Below are 17884 nucleotides of genomic sequence, written 5' to 3' on the forward strand. Positions count from 1 at the left end.
GGTCCCCGTGGCGACCGGGGGCTCCTGGGGGGGGGGGGGGATCAGGAGGCTCCTCGTGGGCCCAGGGAGACCCCTCGGGGGGGCCATGTTGGTGGGGGGCGGGTCAGGGGTCAGAGCGTGGAGGGGGGGGCAGCGCCTTGGGGAGCACCCCGGGGTGCCGCCCCATGACCCCACGGGTGACCCACTAATGACCCGAGCACCCACGGGTGCCCCCCGTGACCCCCCCATGACCCCCACGGATGACCCCCTAATAACCCGAGCACCCACGGGTGCCGCCCATAACACCCCAACACCCGGGGGTGCCCCCCCCCATGACCCCACGGGTGCCCCCGTGACCCCCCGTGACCCCCGCAGACACCCCATAGTAACCGCAGCACCCACGGGTGCCCCCTCTCACTCCCATAACGTCCTATAACCCCCACGGGTGCCCCCCCGACCCCCCCCAGCACCCATGGGTGGCCCGCCCCCCCACAGCCCGAGCACCCATGGGTGCTGCCGTAACCTCTTGTAACCCCCATGGGTGCCCCCCCCCCCATAACCCCTAGCAGATAGGGGAGCTCCGCCCCCCAGCACCCAGGGGTGCCCCGACCCTCATAACCCCCTTGCAGCCCCCAGGGGTGCCCATGACCCTCCCCCTGAGCGCCCAGGGGTGCCCCTGACCCCCCCGTTCCTAGCACCCAGGGGTGCTCCTGATGCTCCGTAACCCCCCCCCCAGCACCCAGGGGTGCTCCTGACCCCCCCCAGCACCCGGGGGTGCCTCTGATGCCCCATAACCCCCGCCCCAGCACCCCGGGGCGCCCCTGGCCCCTTCGCTCAGCACCCAGGGGTGCCCTGGATGCCCATAACTCACCCCCCCCAGCACCCTGGGGTGCCCCCGACCCCCCCAGCACCCATGGGCGCCCCTGACCCCCCCGGCACTCCGGGGTGCCCCTGACCCCCCCCAGCACCCAGGGTGCCCTTGACCCCCCCCAGCACCCAGCGGTGCCCCTGACCCCCCCCAGCACCCAGGGGTGCCCTGACCCCCCCCCAGCACCCCGGGGCGCCCCTGACCCCCCCCAGCACCCATGGGCACCCCTGACCCCCCCCCAGCACCCTGGGGTGCCCCTGACACCCCCAGCACCCAGGGGCGCCCTTGACCCCCCCATTCCCCAGCACCCCGGGGTGCCCCTGACCCCCCCCAGCACCCAGGGGCGCCCCTGACCCCCCCCCAGCACCCATGGGCGCCCCTGACCCCCCCCCAGCACCCATGGGCGCCCCTGACCCCCCCAGCACCCCGGGGCGCCCCCCTGACCCCCCTCAGCACCCATGGGCGCCCCTGACCCCCCCCCCAGCACCCAGGGGTGCCCCTGACCCCCCCAGCACCCATGGGCCCCCCCGACCCCCCCAGCACCCCGGGGCGCCCCCCTGACCCCCCGTCCCCGCAGCAGCGTCGGCCCCGCCGCCGCGGCGGCACCGCGGACGTGGAGAGCGAGGAGGGGGCGGAGGGCCCAGCGCACGCAGGTGGGTGCGGGGGGGGGGGCACCCCTGGGTGCCGGGGGGGCGGGGGCACCCCCGGGTGCTGACCCCCCCCCGTGTCCCCGCAGGCGGGGGGGTCGCCGAGCGCAGGCTGGGCCACCAGGGCGCCCAGGAGCTGGACGGGCCGCGGCGGCGGCCGCCCCCCCCGCAGCCGCATGAGGGCCCCGCGCAGCCCCCGCCCGCGGGGGGGGCGGCCCCCCCCGCGCCGCCGCCGCCGCCGCCGCCCCCCCCCGAGGCCGCGTCGGCCGGGGAGCCCCCCCCCCGCGCGGAGCCCCCCAGCCGCTGGGAGCGGGCGCAGGCCGACATGGCGGAGCAGGCCAAGCACGTGAGTGGGGCGCTTTGGGGCGAAACGGGCCGTTTCGGGTCAGCTCGGTGCGTCGGGGCGCGCGGAGGGCACCCGGAGGTGGGAGGGGGTTTGGGGCGGAACGGGGCCGTTTTGGGTCATCCCAGCGCGTCGGGGCACGTGGAGGGCACCCGGAGATGGGAGGGGGCTGGGAGGGGGTTTGGGGCGAAATGGGACCGTTTTGGGTCACCCCAGTGCATCGGGGCGCGCTGAGGTCACTCAGGAGCCGAACTTGGGATTCGGGGTGAAACGGAGCCGTTCAGGTCATCCCAGCGCGTTGGGGCCTGCTGAGGTCATCCAGGAGCTGGCTTGGGATTTGGGGCGAAATGGGGCCGTTTTGGGTCATCTCAGTGCATTGGGGCGCACGGAGGTCACCCGGGAGCCCAGCTTGGGATTTGGGGTGAAACGGAGCCGTTTCGGGTCGGCCAAGCGCCTGGGGGCCTACTGAGGTCACCCAGGAGCTGGCTTGGGCTTTGGGGCAAAACAGGGCTGTTTTGGGTCATCCCAGCGCGTCGAGGCGGCGCTGAGGTCACCCAGGAGCCGAGATTGGGATTTGGGGCGAAACGGGGCTGTTTTGGGTCATCCGAGCGGCTCGGGGCGGCACTGAGGTCACGCACAAGCTGCTTTAGGGGGCGGGAAGGGGGTTTGGGGCAAAACGGGGCCGTTTCGGGTGTTCCCCGGCGACCAAGGTGCTGCTGAGGTTCCCGAAACGGTAGCGTTGTGGAGGAGGAGGGTTTTGGGGCAAATTCAGGCTCTTTTTGCCCATCCGCGGCAGCCAGGGCAGCACTGAGGTCGCCAAGCGCCACGGGGATAACGGTGGGTAGGGGAGTTTGGGGGCAATCGGGGCCGTTTTGGGTCTTTCCTGGTGACCCGCGTGGTGCTGAGGTCACCAAGGACATGCGGGTGGCGCCGCCGCAGCGTTTTGGGCCAATCGGGGTCGTTTTGGGTCTTTTTTGGTGCTCAAGACCCCGTTGAAATCACCAAACGCAAGAGCATGCGGGCTGGGAAGAGTTTTGGGGTAATTTGGGGGCGTTTTGGGTCGTTTTTGAAAATCAAGAACCCCAAAGGGTTCCCCTGGAGGGCCGATGCTGAGAGCGTGGGCTCAGCCTTGGGTTTTGGGGTGAATTGAGGCCGTTTTGGGGCCTTTTGACATGAGCCCTTCCCCAGGGCCGCCAGCGTGGGGGCAGGGAACCGTTTTGGGGCGATTTGTGGCAGATTTGGGCCCATTCCTTCAACATTGTTATTTTTGGGTCTGTGTTGGCGCATTTTGGGGCCGTTTGGGGTGATTTGCGGTGCTTGTGGTTCTTTTGTTGTCGTATTTTCATCGTAGGGGTTTCATGGCCGGGTTCTGGGGCTGCACGAGGTGTTTTGGGGCAGTTTCTGATGGTTTTGGGCCTTTTGCGGCCCTGTGTTGATTGTGAGGCTCCGTAGCGGTGTTTTGAGGCCGATTGAGGTATTTTGGGGTGATTCACGGTGCTTTTGGGTCCTTTCCTGTCACGGATTCGTTGTGGAGTCTCTCTGGTTGCTGGGCCGGGTGTTTTTCGGGTGATTCGTGGTGGTTTTGGCCCCCTTCCTGCCGTATGTTCATTGTGACGCGTTGGGGTCAAGTTCTGGGTGTTTTGGGTGTTTTTGGGCGCTCACGGCCGTTCTCTCCCCAGGAGGCCGAGGTGGAGCACCGCATCGCCGCCATGAAGCGTTTCGGGGTGTTCTTAGGGTGTTTTTGGCTGTTTCTAGGGTGTTTCTGGGTGTTTCTGGTGTTTTTAGGATGTTTTTTCGTGTTTTTTGGGTGTTTTCGGCCCCTCACGCCCGTTCTCTCCCCCCAGGAGGCCGAGGTGGAGCACCGCATCGCCGCCATGAAGCGTTTCGGGGTGTTCTTAGGGTGTTTTTGGCTGTTTCTAGGGTGTTTCTGGGTGTTTCTGGTGTTTTTAGGATGTTTTTTCGTGTTTTTCGGGTGTTTTCGGCCCCTCACGCCCGTTTTCTCCCCCCAGGAGGCCGAGGTGGAGCACCGCATCGCCGCCATGAAGCGTTTCGGGGCGTTCCGGGGTGTTTCTAGGGTGTTTCTGGGTGTTTCTAGGGTGTTCCTGGGTGTTTTTAGGGTGTTTTTTCGTGTTTTGGGGGTGTTTTTGCCCCTCACGCCCGTTTCCCCAGGAGGCCGAGGTGGAGCACCGCATCGCCGCCATGAAGCGTTTTGGGGTGTTTCTAGGGTGTTTCTAGGGTGTTTCTGGGTGTTTTTAGGATGTTTTTTCGTGTTTTTGGGGTGTTTTCGGCCCCTCACGCCCGTTCTCTCCCCCCAGGAGGCCGAGGTGGAGCACCGCATTGCCGCCATGAAGCGTTTCGGGGTGTTCTTAGGGTGTTTCTGGCTGTTTCTAGGGTGTTTCTGGGTGTTTTTAGGGTGTTTCTGGGTGTTTTTAGGGTGTTTTTTCATGTTTTTTTGGTGTTTTTGCCCCCTCACGCCCGTTTTCTCTCCCATCCCAGGAGGCCGAGGTGGAGCACCGCATCGCCGCCATGAAGCGTTTCGGGGTGTTCTTAGGGTGTTTCTGGCTGTTCCTAGGGTGTTTCTGGGTGTTTCTAGGGTGTTTTTTCGTGTTTTTGGGGTGTTTTCGGCCCCTCACGCCCGTTTCTCCCCCCAGGAGGCCGAGGTGGAGCACCGCATCGCCGCCATGAAGCGTTTTGGGGTGTTTCTAGGGTGTTTCTAGGGTGTTTCTGGGTGTTTTTAGGGTGTTTTTTCGTGTTTTTGGGGTGTTTTTTCGTGTTTTCAGGGTGTTTTTGCCCCCTCACGCCCGTTTTCTCCCCCCCAGGAGGCCGAGGTGGAGCACCGCATCGCCGCCATGAAGCGTTTTGGGGCGTTCCGGGGTGTTTCTAGGGTGTTTCTGGGTGTTTTTAGGGTGTTTTGGGGTGTTTTTAGTGTGTTTTTTCATGTTTTTTGGGTGTTTTTGCCCCCTCACGCCCGTTTTCTCTCCCATCCCAGGAGGCCGAGGTGGAGCACCGCATCGCCGCCATGAAGCGTTTCGGGGTGTTCTTAGGGTGTTTCTGGCTGTTCCTAGGGTGTTTCTGGGTGTTTCTAGGGTGTTTTTTCGTGTTTTTGGGGTGTTTTCGGCCCCTCACGCCCGTTTCTCCCCCCAGGAGGCCGAGGTGGAGCACCGCATCGCCGCCATGAAGCGTTTTGGGGTGTTTCTAGGGTGTTTCTAGGGTGTTTCTGGGTGTTTTTAGGGTGTTTTTTCGTGTTTTTGGGGTGTTTTTTCGTGTTTTCAGGGTGTTTTCGGCCCCTCACGCCCGTTTTCTCCCCCCCAGGAGGCCGAGGTGGAGCACCGCATCGCCGCCATGAACCGTTTCGGGGCGTTCCGGGGTGTTTCTAGGGTGTTTCTGGGTGTTTTTGGGGTGTTCCTGGGTGTTTTTAGGGTGTTTTTTCATGTTTTCAGGGTGTTTTTGCTCCCTCACGCCCGTTTTCTCCCCCCAGGAGGCCGAGGTGGAGCACCGCATCGCCGCCATGAAGCGCGACGGGTTCTGGTCGCTCAAGCGGCTGCCCAAGGTGGCGGAGCCGGCGCGCGCCAAGGCGCACTGGGACTACCTGTGCGAGGAGGTGCAGTGGCTGGCGGCCGACTTCGCCCAGGAGCGCCGCTGGAAGCGCGGCGTCGCGCGCAAGGTGCCGCCGCCGCCACCGCCACCGCGACCGGGGGGATCGGACTGGGGGGATCGGGGGGATCGGGGGGAGAATTGGGGGGATTTGGGGGAGAATTGGGGGGATCGGGGGCAGAATTGGGGGGATCGGGGGGGATCTTGGGGGGGAATTGGGGGGATCGGGGGCGGAATTGGGGGGATTTGGGGGGGAATTGGGGGGATTTGGGGGGGAATTGGGGGGATCTGGGGGAGAATTGGGGGGATCTGGGGGGGAATTGGGGGGATCAGGGGCGGAATTGGGGGGATCTGGGGGAATTGGGGGGATTGGGGGCGGAATTGGGGGGATTGGGGGCGGAATTGGGGGGATTGGGGGCAGAATTGGGGGGATCTGGGGGGGAATTGGGGGGATCTGGGGGGGAATTGGGGGGATATTGGGGGGATCGGGGGCAGAATTGGGGTGATTTGGGGGAGAATTGGGGGGATTTGGGGGGGAATTGGGGGGATCGGGGGCAGAATTGGGGGGATCGGGGGCAGAATTGGGGGGATCGGGGGGGGATCGGGGGGGAATTGGGGGGATCGGGGGGAGAATTGGGGCGGATCGGGGGAGAATTGGGGGGATCAGGGGGGGAATTGGGGGGATCGCGGGGGAATTGGGGGGATTGGGGGCGGAATTGGGGGGATTTGGGGGGGAATTGGGGTGATCGGGGGGGGATCGGGGTGCTTGCAGGAAGAGTGGGATGGTTGGGGGCATTGGGCAGCATTGAGATGATTGTAGGAGGGAATTGGGGGTGTTGGGTGGTGGGGGGAATTGGGGTGATTGGGGGGGATCGGGGGAGGGATTGGGGGGAATTGGAGGGAATTGGGGGGTTTGGGTGATTGGGGGGATCCTGAGCGGATTGGGGGGATTGGGATGAGTGGGGAATTGGGAATTGAGGCCTTTGGGGGGGACTGGGTGTGATGAGCTGGAAGTCGGGGTGTTCAGGAGGGGTGTCAGGGTGCCGGGGGGAGTCATGATGATGGGGGTGTCGGAGTGCAGGGTGTTTGTGGCTATGGGGGTGCGGGGTGTTCGTGGCTGTGGGGGTGTCAGGGTGCAGGGGGTTCGTGGCAATGGGGATTCGGGGTGTTCATGGCTATGGGGGTGTTGCAGTACGGGGGTTCATGATGATGGGGGTGTCAGGGTACAGGGTGTTCGTGGCTGTGGGGGTGTCGGGATGCAGGGGGTTCGTGGCGATGGGGGTGCGGGGTGTTTGTGGCTATGGGGGTGTCAGGGTGCAGGGTGTTCGTGGCTCTGGGGGTGCAGGGTGTTCATGGCTCTGGGGGTGTCGGGGGGTTCGTGGCTGTGGGGGTGCCGGGTGTAGGGGGTTCGTGGCTATGGGAATATCTGGGGTTCGTGGCTGTGGGGGTGCAGGGGGTGTCAGGGTGCAGGGTGTTCGTGGCTGCGGGGGTGTCGGGGTGTTCGTGGCTGCGGGGTGTCGCAGTACCGGGTGTCACGGCCGCGTCCCCCCCAGGTGGTGCGCATGGTGCTGCGGCACCACGAGGAGCAGCGGCAGCGCGAGGAGCGCGCGCGCGGCGCGAGGAGCAGGCCAAGCTGCGGCGCGTGGCGGCCGCCATCGCCCGCGACGTCAAGCACTTCTGGAGCAGCGTGGAGAAGGTGTCGGGGCGGCCGGCAACGGGGGGGGCCCCGCTAGCCACGACCCTGCGGCTCTCGCACCGGGGCCGGTGGCCACCAGGGCCAGCACGGGGACGCGGTGGCCACCAGGGAGGGCTCGCTAGCCACACCGGGACCCTGCGGCTCTCGCACCGGGGCCGGTGGCCACCAGGGCCAGCACGGGGACGTGGTGGCCACCAGGGGGGCCTTGCTAGCCACGCCGGGACCCTGCGGCTCTCGCACCGGGGCCGGTGGCCACCAGGGCCAGCACGGGGACGCGGTGGCCACCAGGGGGTTGGGTGGCCAACACGGGTGGCTACCATAGGGGCTGTCACTAGCCACGCCGGGACCCTGCGGCTCTCGCACCGGGGCCGGTGGCCACCAGGGCCAGCACGGGGACGTGGTGGCCACCAGGGGGGCCTCGCTAGCCACGACCCTGCGGCTCTCGCACCGGGGCCGGTGGCCACCAGGGTCAGCACGGGGACGCGGTGGCCACCAGGGGGTTGGGTGGCCGGCACGGGGACGGGGTGGCCACTAGGGGGCCATCAGTAGCCGTACTAGGACCTCTGTGGCTCTCACACTGGGGCCGGTGGCCGGCAGGGGGCTGGGTGGCCTGCACAGGGACCCGGTGGCCACCAGGGGTCCGTCACTAGCCCCACGCCCCCCAGGTGGTGCAGTTCAAGCAGCAGGGGGTCGGGTGTCCCCACGGGGACCCGGTGGCCACCAGGGGTCCGTCACTAGCCCCACGCCCCCCAGGTGGTGCAGTTCAAGCAGCAGGGGGTCGGGTGGCCCCACGGGGACGCGGTGGCCACCAGGGGTCCGTCACTAGCCCCACGCCCCCCAGGTGGTGCAGTTCAAGCAGCAGGCCCGCCTCGAGGCGCAGCGCAAGAAGGCCCTGGACCTGCAGCTCGACTTCATCGTGGGCCAGACCGAGAAGTACTCGGACCTGCTGAGCCGCAGCCTGAACGCGCCCCGCGCCGCCGCGCCCCGCGGCCCCCGCGCCGACGACGACGGTCAGGGGGGCTACCGGGGCACGTGGGGGGCTCTGGGGGCTACTGCGGGACCGCAGGGGGCTACCGGGACACATGGCGGGGCTACCAGGGAATATGGGGGCTACTGGGCGTGCTGGGGGGCTGCTGGGGGCTGCCGGGACGTGGGGGGGCTCTGGGGGCTATTGAGGAACCACAAGGGGCTACCAGGCCACATGGGGGGGCTCTGGGGGCTATTGGGGGACCACAAGGGGCTCCTGAGCCACATGAGGGGGCTACCAGGGGATATGGGGGGGCTTTGGGTGGATGGGGGGGATATTGGGGGAGCTACCAGGGGATGGGGGGGATATGTAAGGGCTAGCGGGGGATATACGGGGGCTACCGGGTGATGGGGGGGCCACGGGGGGAATTAGGGGGCTACTGGGGGATATTGGAGGATTCCGAGCGGCTATTGGGACATATTGGAGGCTATGGGGGTTATGGGGCTTATAGGGGCGTATGGGGGGGCTACAATGGGACGTGGGGGGTGTTGGGGGGGCTGTGGGGTAATGGGGGGTGTTGGGGGGGCTGTGGGGTAATGGGGGGTGCTGCGGGGGGACACAGGGCCCCCCCCGGTGCTGACCCCCCCCCGGGCGCAGACGGCGACTTCCAGCCGCACGAGGAGTCGGACGACGAGGCCACGATCGAGGCCGAGGAGCGGCAGGAGGGCAACGACCGCGCGAGCCGGCGCCGCGAGCTGCAGCTGCTGAAGCGCGAGGGCCGCCTGCCCCTGGAGCAGCTGCTGCCGCCCCAGCTGCTGCCGCGGCCCCCCCAGGTACCGCCCAGTACCACCCTGGTACCGCCCGACCCGCCCCGGTACCGCCCGACCTGTCCTGGTACCGCCTGACCCGCCCCAGCGCCCCCAGGACCCCCTGTGCCCCCGGGTACCGCCTGCCCCTGGAGCAGCTGCTGCCGCCCCAGCTGCTGCCGCGGCCCCCCCAGGTACCGCCCGGTACCGCCCGACCCGCTCCGGTACCGCCCAACCTGTCCTGGTACCGCCCGACCCGCCCCGGTACCGCCCGACCTTCCCCAGCACCCCCGGTACCCCCTGTGCCCCCGGGTACCGCCTGCACCTGGAGCAGCTGCTGCCGCCCCAGCTGCTGCCGCGGCCCCCCCAGGTACCGCCGGTACCGCCTGACCCACTCCGGTACCGCCTGACCCGCTCCGGTACCGCCCGACCTGCCCTGGCGCCCACGGGTGCCGCCGGTCTCACGTTCCGCCCCACAGGCGCCCACCCGCGACGCGGCGTCGCCCACGGCACCCGCGTCACCCCCCCGGCGACGGCAGCGTCCCCAGCGTCACCCGCACGGCGCCCGGCGACGGCCCGGTGAGTGTCACCCGCGTGCCGGGTGTCCCCTCCTTGGGGCGAGCCTGCTCCCACTTGTGTCACCCACTCCTGTAGCGTTGTTGTGTGGCGTGTTGTCACCCGGCCGCCTGGGGTTGTCACCCAGACACCTGGGGTTGTCACCGGGACGCCTGGGGTTGTCACCCGCACACTGGGAATGTCACCCGCGCACTGGGTGTCCCCTCCTTGGGGCGAGCCCTCTTCCCCTCGTGTCACCCACTCCTGTAGTGCTGCTACGTGGCGCGTTGTCACCCAGATGCCTGGGGTTGTCACCCAGACGCCTGGGGTTGTCACCCGCACACCGGGGGTGTCACCCGCACGCCAGGCGTCCCCTCCTTGGGGTGCGCCCAGTCCTGCTCCGTCTCACGTCACTCCTGCTCCGTGTCACGCGCACACACCCCCACCGCGTCACCCCCTCACTCCGCCGCCTGTTGCCAACAGCCGACGAGGACGAGGAGGAGACCATTGCGGCCCAGGAGCGCCTGGAGGGTGACGTGGACCACAAGAAGGAGCTGGACGAGCTGGAGCGCGAAGGTGGGACCCGCGGCGTCACCCGCGGCGTCACCCGCGGTGTCACCCGCGGTGTCACCCACAGCACCCCAGCAGGTCCCCGCCCCCGCCATGGGCCGGGTCTTGGTAGCCGGTGCTGAGAACAGCCGCCCGGGCACAGGCGGCGACGGGCACCCCCGCCCCCGCGGCCACCGCCGGGGCCACATGGGACCACCGGGGACGGGAGCGCGTGGGGGCCGGGGGGCGCCCGTGGGTGCCATTGGGCGCCATTGGGTGCCGGTGGGTGGCACATGGGTGCCAGTGGGTGCCATTGGGCGCCATTGGGTGCCGTTGGGTGACACATAGGTGCCGGTGGGTGCCATTGGACACCCGTGGGTGCTGGTGGGCACCTGTGCGTGTCATGTGGTTGGCACATAGGCGCCTCTGGGTGCCATGGGGTGTCACGTGGGTGCCAGTGCGTGCCCGTGGGTGTCTTTGGGTCACACGTGGGTGCCAGTGGGTGGCACTTGGGTGCCAGTGGGTGGCACATGAGCACCCATGAGTGCCGGTGGGTGACACTTGGGCGCCCGTGGGTGCCGGTGTGTGGCACATAGGTGCCAGTGGGTGGCATGTGGGTGCCGGTGGGTGGCACATGGGCACCCATGGGTGCTGGTGGACGGCGCATGGGCACCCATGGGTGCCAGCAGGTGGCACGTGGGTGTCGGCAGGTGGCACATGGGCGCCCGTGGGTGCCGGTGGGTGGCCCATGGGGGGCACACGGGCACCCCCAGTGCCATGGGTCACCCGTGGGTGCCGGTGGGCGCCGCGGTGCCCCCGGTGCTGACGCCGCCCCCCAGGGGCGCTGCCCGTCGAGGAGCTGCTGCGTCGCTACGCGGGCGCCTTCCCCCGCCCCGCCTCCGAGGGAGGCTCCGCCCCCGGCTCCGCCCCCAGCTCCGCCCCCGGCTCCTCCGCCGAGGACTCCCCCGAGGACGCCAGCAGCACCCGCTCTGGTAGGGGCACCCAGGGGTGCTGGGGACACCCAGGGGGGCCTGGGGGCACCCAAGGGTGCTGGGGACACCCAGGGGGGCTGGGGACACCTGGGGGGCTGGGGGCACCCAAGGGTGCTGGGGACACCTGGGGGGCTGGGGGCACCCTGGGGGGCTGGGGGCACCCAAGGGTGCTGGGGACACCTGGGGGGCTGGGGGCACCCTGGGGGGCTGGGGGCACCCAAGGGTGCTGGGGACACCCGGGGGGGCTGGGGACATCTGGGGGGTCTAGGGGCTTCAGTGGGCATCAGGGGCACCCATGGGTGCTGGGGACATCAGTGGGTACTGGGGACACCCATGGGTGTTGCGGACACCCGAGGGGGCTGCTGGGGGCATCAGTGGGTGCTGGGGACACCCGGGGGGGCTGGGGACACCTGGGGGGTCTAGGGGCTTCAGTGGGTACTGGGGGCACCCATGGGTGTTGGGGACACCCACCGGTGCTGGGGGCACCCAAGGGAGCTGCAGATATTGGTGGGTGCTGGGGGCACCCGTAGGTGTTGGGGACATCAGTAGGTGCTGCGGGCACCCATGGGTGTTGGGGACATCAGTAGGTGCTGCGGGCACCCGTGGGTGCTGGGGACACCCGCGGGTGCTGGGCCTCACCCGAGTGCCCCCCTCAGACTCTCCGATGGCCGAGAGCGACGACGAGGCCGAGGAGGAGGAGGAGGCTGACGAGGAAGAGGAGGAGGAGGAGGCCGAGGGGGACGACGAGGCCGAGGAGGACGACGACGACGAGGCCGAGGACGAGGAGGAGGCCGACGAGGCCGAGGAGGAGGAGGAGGAGGAGGAGGAGGCCGAGGGGGAGGCCGGGCCGCGCGGCGGGGACCCCCCCGGGCCGCCCCTGCCCCCCGCGGCCGAGCGCCCCCCCGCGCCCCCCGCGGCGCCGCCGGCCCCGCCGGGCCCCAAGGCCGAGATCAGCGACATCGCGGCGGCCGCCGAGAGCCTCCAGCCCAAGGGCTACACGCTGGCCACGACGCAGGTGGGTCCCGGCCCCGCTTGGCCCTGCTTGGCCCCGCTCGGCCCCGTTCGGCCCTGCGCGGCCCCGCTCACCGCGCCGGCCCCGCAGGTGAAGACGCCCATCCCGCACCTCCTGCGGGGCACCCTGCGCGAGTACCAGCACATCGGCCTGGACTGGCTGGTCACCATGTACGAGAAGAAGCTCAACGGCATCCTGGCCGACGAGATGGGGCTGGGCAAGACCATCCAGACCATCTCCCTGCTGGCCCACCTGGCCTGCGAGAAGGGTGAGGGCGCCGCGGGGGCTCGGGGGCTGCACCGGGCGCTCCGGGGCTTCCCGAGGGCTCTTGGGGCGCCCTTGGGTGCTCCTGGTATCACTCGGGGTGCTCCAGAGTCTCTGGATGCCTCACTGGGTGCTCCGGGGCTTCCCAAGGGGTCTTGGGGCGCCCTTGGGTGCTCCTGGTGCTCCTGGTATCACTCGGGGTGCTCCAGAGTCTCTGGATGTCTCACTGGGTGCTCCGGGGCTTCCCAAGGGATCTTGGGGCACCCTTGGGTGCTCCTGGTGCTCCTGGTATCACTCGGGGTGCTCCAGAGTCTCTGGATGTCTCACTGGGTGCTCCGGGGCTTCCCAAGGGATGTTGGGGCACCCTTGGGTGCTCCTGGTGCTCCTGGTATCACTCTGGGTCTTCCAGAGTGTGTTGGGCACCTTGGGGGGTGCTCAGGGTCTGCTCTGGAGCCCTCAGGGCACCTTCGGGTGCTCCTGCATTTTCTGGGTGTCTCGGTGGGTGCTCCAGGTCTTTCCAAGAGGTCCTGGGGCGCCCATGGGTGCTCCTGGTGCTCTTGCTCTCCCTCTGGGTCCCCTAGAGTCTCCCGGGTGCCTCACTGGGCACTCAGGGTCTTCTGAGGAGCCCTCAGGGCACCCTTGGGTGCCCCTTTGGGTGCTCTGGGTCTTTCCAAGAGGCCTCGGGGCACCCTTGGGTGCTCCTGGTAACACTCAGGGTGCTCCATAGTGTCCTGGGTGCCCCACTGGGTGCCCAGGGTCTTCTGAGGAGCCCTCAGGGCACCCTTGGGTGCCCCACTGGGTCCTCTGGGTCTTTCCAAGAGCTCTTGGGGCGCCCTTGGGTGCTCCTGCTCTCACTGTGGGTCCTCCAGTGTCTCCCGGGTGCCTCGCTGGGCGCTCAGGGTCTGCTCAAGAGCCCTCAGGGCACCCTTGGGTGCCCCTTTGGGTGCTCAGGGGCTTTCCAAGAGGCCTCGGGGCACCCTTGGGTGCTCTTGGTGCTCCTGCTCTCACTCTGGGTCCTCTAGAGTCTCCCGGGTGCCCCACTGGGCGCTCAGGGGCTTTCCAAGAGGCCTTGGGGCACCCTTGGGTGCTCCTGCTCTCACTCGGGGTCCTCCAGAGTGTCCCGGGTGCCTCGCTGGGCGCTCAGGGTCTGCTTGGGAGCCCTCAGGGCACCCTCGGGTGCCCCTTTGGGTGCTCTGGGTCTTTCCAAGAGGCCTCAGGGCACTCTCGGGTGCTCCTGGTATCACTTGGGGTCCTCCAGAGTCCTCCTTGGGGTCTGCTCAGGAGCCCTCAGGGCACCCTCGGGTGCTCCCGGCTCCCCGGGGCGCCCCGTCCCCTGCGCGGGGGCACCCCGGGGTGCCGCTGACGCCTGGCGCCCCGCAGGCAGCTGGGGCCCCCACCTCATCATCGTGCCCACCAGCGTGATGCTCAACTGGGAGATGGAGCTGAAGCGCTGGTGCCCCGGCTTCAAGATCCTCACGTACTACGGCGCGCAGAAGGAGCGGCGCCTCAAGCGCCAGGTGGGCGCCCGCCCCGCAGCACCCACGGGTGCCCCCGGCGGCGCCCACCGCCCCGTGTCCCCCCGTCCCGCAGGGCTGGACCAAGCCCAACGCCTTCCACGTGTGCATCACGTCCTACAAGCTGGTGCTGCAGGACCACCAGGCCTTCCGCCGCAAGAACTGGAAGTACCTGATCCTGGACGAGGCGCAGAACATCAAGAACTTCAAGTCGCAGCGCTGGCAGTCGCTGCTCAACTTCAACAGGTACCGCCGCGCCGGGTGACGCCACAGGCGGCCGCGGCACCCCCCGCCGCCGCCTCCTCACGCCGCCGTGTCCCCCCGCAGCCAGCGGCGCCTGTTGCTCACGGGGACGCCGCTGCAGAACAGCCTCATGGAGCTGTGGTCGCTCATGCACTTCCTGATGCCCCACGTCTTCCAGTCGCACCGGGAGTTCAAGGAGTGGTTCTCCAACCCCCTCACGGGCATGATCGAGGGCAGCCAGGAGTACAACGAGAACCTCGTCAAGCGGCTGCACAAGGTGGGCACCGCTGTGACGCCAGGCCGGAGCTCCCCAGGGTCACCCTGATGTCAGGCTGTAGCTGCCCTGAGTCACCTGACGCCAGGCCGGAGCTCCCCGGGGTCACCCTGATGTCAGGCTGTAGCTGCCCTGAGTCACCTGACGCCAGGCCGGAGCTCCCCGGGGTCACTGCGGCATCAGCCTGTAGCTCCCTGTGGCGTCAGGCTGTAGCTCCTCAGGGACACCCGAACGTCGGGCTGTAGCACCTCGGGGTCGCCCTGACGTCAGGCTGTAGCTCCCCCTGAGTCACGCTGACGCCAAGCCGGAGCTCCCCAGGGTCACCATGATGTCCAGCTGTAGCTTCCCAGTGTCACTTGGACGTCAGGCTCCAACTCCCTGATGTCACTCTGGTGTCAACCTGTAGCTCCCCAGGGTCACCCTGACGTCAGGCTGTAGCTCCCGGGTGTCCCTTCGCTGTCTGGCTGTAGCTCCCGGGTGTCACCCCAACATCAGGCTGTAGCTCCCGGGTGTCCCCTCGCTGTCCGGCTGTAGCTCCCGGGTGTGCCCTCGCCGTCACGCTGTAGCTCCCAGGTGTCATCCTGCCGTCAGGGGGCACCTCCCAGCCCTCCCCCGGCCCCCTCTCCGCTCTGGGACGCAGACGGGTGTTGCTGACAGGCGGCGGCGCGGTGTCCCCCCCGTCAGGTGCTGCGGCCCTTCCTGCTGCGGCGGGTCAAGGTGGACGTGGAGAAGCAGATGCCCAAGAAGTACGAGCACGTCATCAAGTGCCGCCTGTCCAAGCGGCAGCGCTGCCTCTACGACGACTTCATGGGCCAGGCCAGGTGCGGGGGACGGCACGGGGACAACGCGGGGACGGCACGGGGACAACACGGGGACAACACGGGACCGCGTCCTCACCCGCCGCCGCGTGCCGTCCCCGCAGCACCAAGGCCACGCTGGCCACCGGCCACTTCATGAGCGTCATCAACGTGCTGATGCAGCTGCGCAAGGTGTGCAACCACCCGAACCTGTTCGACCCGCGGCCCGTGCACTCGCCCTTCGTCACCGAGGGGCTCTGCTTCGTCACCGCGTCCCTCGTGCTGCGCGCGCTCGAGCCCGAGCCCTTCCAGGTGAGGGGGCTGCTGGGGCCGGGGGTGACACTGCTGGGGACGGCGGTGACACTGCTGGGGGTGGAGGTGACACTTGTGGAGCCAGAGGTGACACTTGTGGCGCTGGAGGTGACACTGCTGGGGGTGGAGGTGACACTTGTGGGGCCAGAGGGGACACTGCTGGGGGTGGTGGTGATGCTCCTGGTGTCAGTGGTGAGACCCGTGGGGCCAGAGGGGACACTGCTGGGGGTGGTGGTGATGCTCCTGGTGTCAGTGGTGACATCCCTGGGGCTGGAGGTGACACCTGGGGGGCTGAGGGTGACACCACTGGGGATGGAGGTGATGCTCCTGGTGTCAGGGGTGGCACCCGTGGGGCCAGAGGTGACACTGCTGGGGATGGAGGTGACACTTGTGGGGTCAGAGGTGACACCCATGGGGCCAGAGGTGACACTGCTGGGGATGGAGGTGGCACTTGGGGGGCTGGAGGTGACACTTGGGGGGCTGAGGGTGACACCGCTGGGGCTGGAGGTGACACCCGTGGGGCTGGAGGTGACACCCGTGGGGCCGGAGGTGACAGGGGCCGCTGTCGCGGTGGTGACGGCCGCCCCCCCGTCCCCGCAGCAGGTGGACATGGGGCTGTTCGACCTGGTGTCCCTCGAGGGCCGCGTGTCCCGTTACGCCGCCGACTCCTTCCTGCCCCGCTGGGCCCTGTCCCGGCGCCTCCTCGAGGACGTGGCCGCCGCCCCCGACCCCCCCCCGCGGCCCAAGCCCGTGCGCATGAAAGTCAACAGGTGGGGGGGGGACACGGGGGACGGGGGGGGCGTTGGGGACACAGGGGCATTGGGGACATGGGGGACATTGAGGACACGGGGGGGCATTGGGGACGTGGGGGGCATGGGGATGTGAGGGGTGTTGGGGACACGGGGCATTGGGGACACGGGGGACATTGAGGACACGGGGGGGCATTGGGGACGTGGGGGGCATGGGGACGTGAGGGGTGTTGGGGACACGGGGGCATTGGGGACACGGGGGACGTTGGGGACTGGGGATGAGGGGTGCTGGGAACATGGGGTGTTAGGGATGGGGGGACATTGGGGATACAGGGGGGGCATTGGGGACATGAGGGGCATGGGGGACAGGGTGGGACATGGGGGATATGGGGAGGTGGGGGGGGCGTTGGGGACACGGGGGACACCAAGGAGCTTGGGGACATGGAGGGACACGGGGGGACATGGCAGGGTGGGGGGGGGGGAGGACAGCAGAGCAGCTGGGGTCACCAAGGGGGTCTGGGGACACCAGGGGGGTCTGGGGACATGAAGGGGTCTGGGGACACCAGGGGGGGTCTGGGGACACCAGGGGGGTTGGGGACAGCAGGTGCCATGGGGGGGGGCTGGGGGTCGCTCACATCCAGCCCCCCCCCCCCCAGGATGCTGCAGCCCCCGCCCAAGATGGAGCCCCGCCCCCCGGGCCCCCCGGGGCCCCGCCCCCCGCCTGCGCCGCCGCCCCCCGCGGCCCCCCCCTGCTGCTGCCGCCCCCCCCCTTGGCCCTGGGGCTGGGGCTGGGGCTGGCACTGGCCCCGCCCCCCCCGGCCCGGCCCCGCCCTCCTGGGCACCACCCCTCCTGCTGGACCCGCCCACGGTGAGCGCGAGGGGGCGGGGCTTTTAAAGGGGGCGGGGCTGGAGGTAGGAGGGGGGTGGGGCGCAGCTGGGATCTTGGGCGGGGCTTGGAGGGAGGGGGCGGGCCTGGGGGCGGTGGTGGAACTATAGGCAGAGGGGGCGGGGCTTGGCTAGGGGCGGGGCCCGGGCAGCTGGCTGTGCTGGGGGTGGGTGGGGCTTAAGGTGGAAGGGGGCGGAGTTGACCTGGGGGGTGGGGCCTGGCAGGGGCATGGGGTGACATCATGGGCAGAGGGGGCGGGTTAAAGCAGGGGGTGGGGCTTGGGGGAGTGGGAGGGATCATGGTGGGGGCGGAGCCTCCCGCGGTGGGCGGGGCTTCACTCCCCCCCCCCCCCCCCCCGCAGTGCTGCAGCCGCTGGGCTCCGCCCCCGCCCTGGCCGCGCCGCGGCCCCCCCCCGGCGCCCGCCCCCCCCCGCGGCCGCCGCCCCCCCGAAGGCTCCGCCCCCCCCCGGCCTTCGCGCTGGCCGGGGCCCCGCGGCTGCTGCTGGCGCCGGACGTGCAGGCGCGGCTGCCCTGTGAGTGACGTCATCAGCACCCCGTGACGTCATCGCCGCCCCGTGACGTCATCGGCACCCCCCCCCCCAGCGTGTTCCTCCCTGTCACGGGGTGTCCCTCTCTGTGCCCCCCCCCGCAACACGTGTCCCCCCCCCAATATGCGTCCCCCCCCCCGCAACACGTGTCCCCCCCTGGGTCCCCCCCTTGTCTCCGTGCCCCCTGCCATGCTCTCCCTTGGCGACGTGTCACCCTGCCCCCCCTCCTGGGGACATGTCCCCCTATCCCCCCCCCCCACCTTGGTGACACCTTCCTGTGTCCCCCTGCG

At 69.1% G+C, this 17884-nt stretch overlaps 1 protein-coding gene across 1 annotated transcript; it reads left to right on the forward strand.

Moving 5' to 3' along the window:
* Positions 1 to 1670: 1670 nt before the first annotated feature.
* SRCAP (Snf2 related CREBBP activator protein) lies at positions 1671 to 17579 on the forward strand (the record flags this gene model as incomplete). Its single annotated transcript, XM_088538267.1, is given in 21 exon segments — positions 1671 to 1676; positions 1751 to 1840; positions 5316 to 5501; positions 6985 to 7035; positions 7038 to 7127; positions 7969 to 8137; positions 8752 to 8988; positions 9095 to 9270; positions 9380 to 9479; positions 9939 to 10031; positions 10844 to 10996; positions 11653 to 12011; positions 12099 to 12276; positions 13653 to 13789; positions 13863 to 14032; positions 14114 to 14306; positions 14988 to 15124; positions 15226 to 15412; positions 16013 to 16182; positions 16818 to 16868; positions 17500 to 17579. Coding segments are annotated over 21 exon segments (3013 nt in total), but the record flags the coding sequence as incomplete, so codon positions are not given.
* Positions 17580 to 17884: the final 305 nt, after the last annotated feature.

Source organism: Tinamus guttatus, unplaced genomic scaffold, assembly GCF_059628265.1.
Source record: "Tinamus guttatus ecotype Peru unplaced genomic scaffold, ASM5962826v1 Tinamus_guttatus_pri_ptg000960l, whole genome shotgun sequence".
Classification (NCBI taxonomy): domain Eukaryota; kingdom Metazoa; phylum Chordata; class Aves; order Tinamiformes; family Tinamidae; genus Tinamus; species Tinamus guttatus.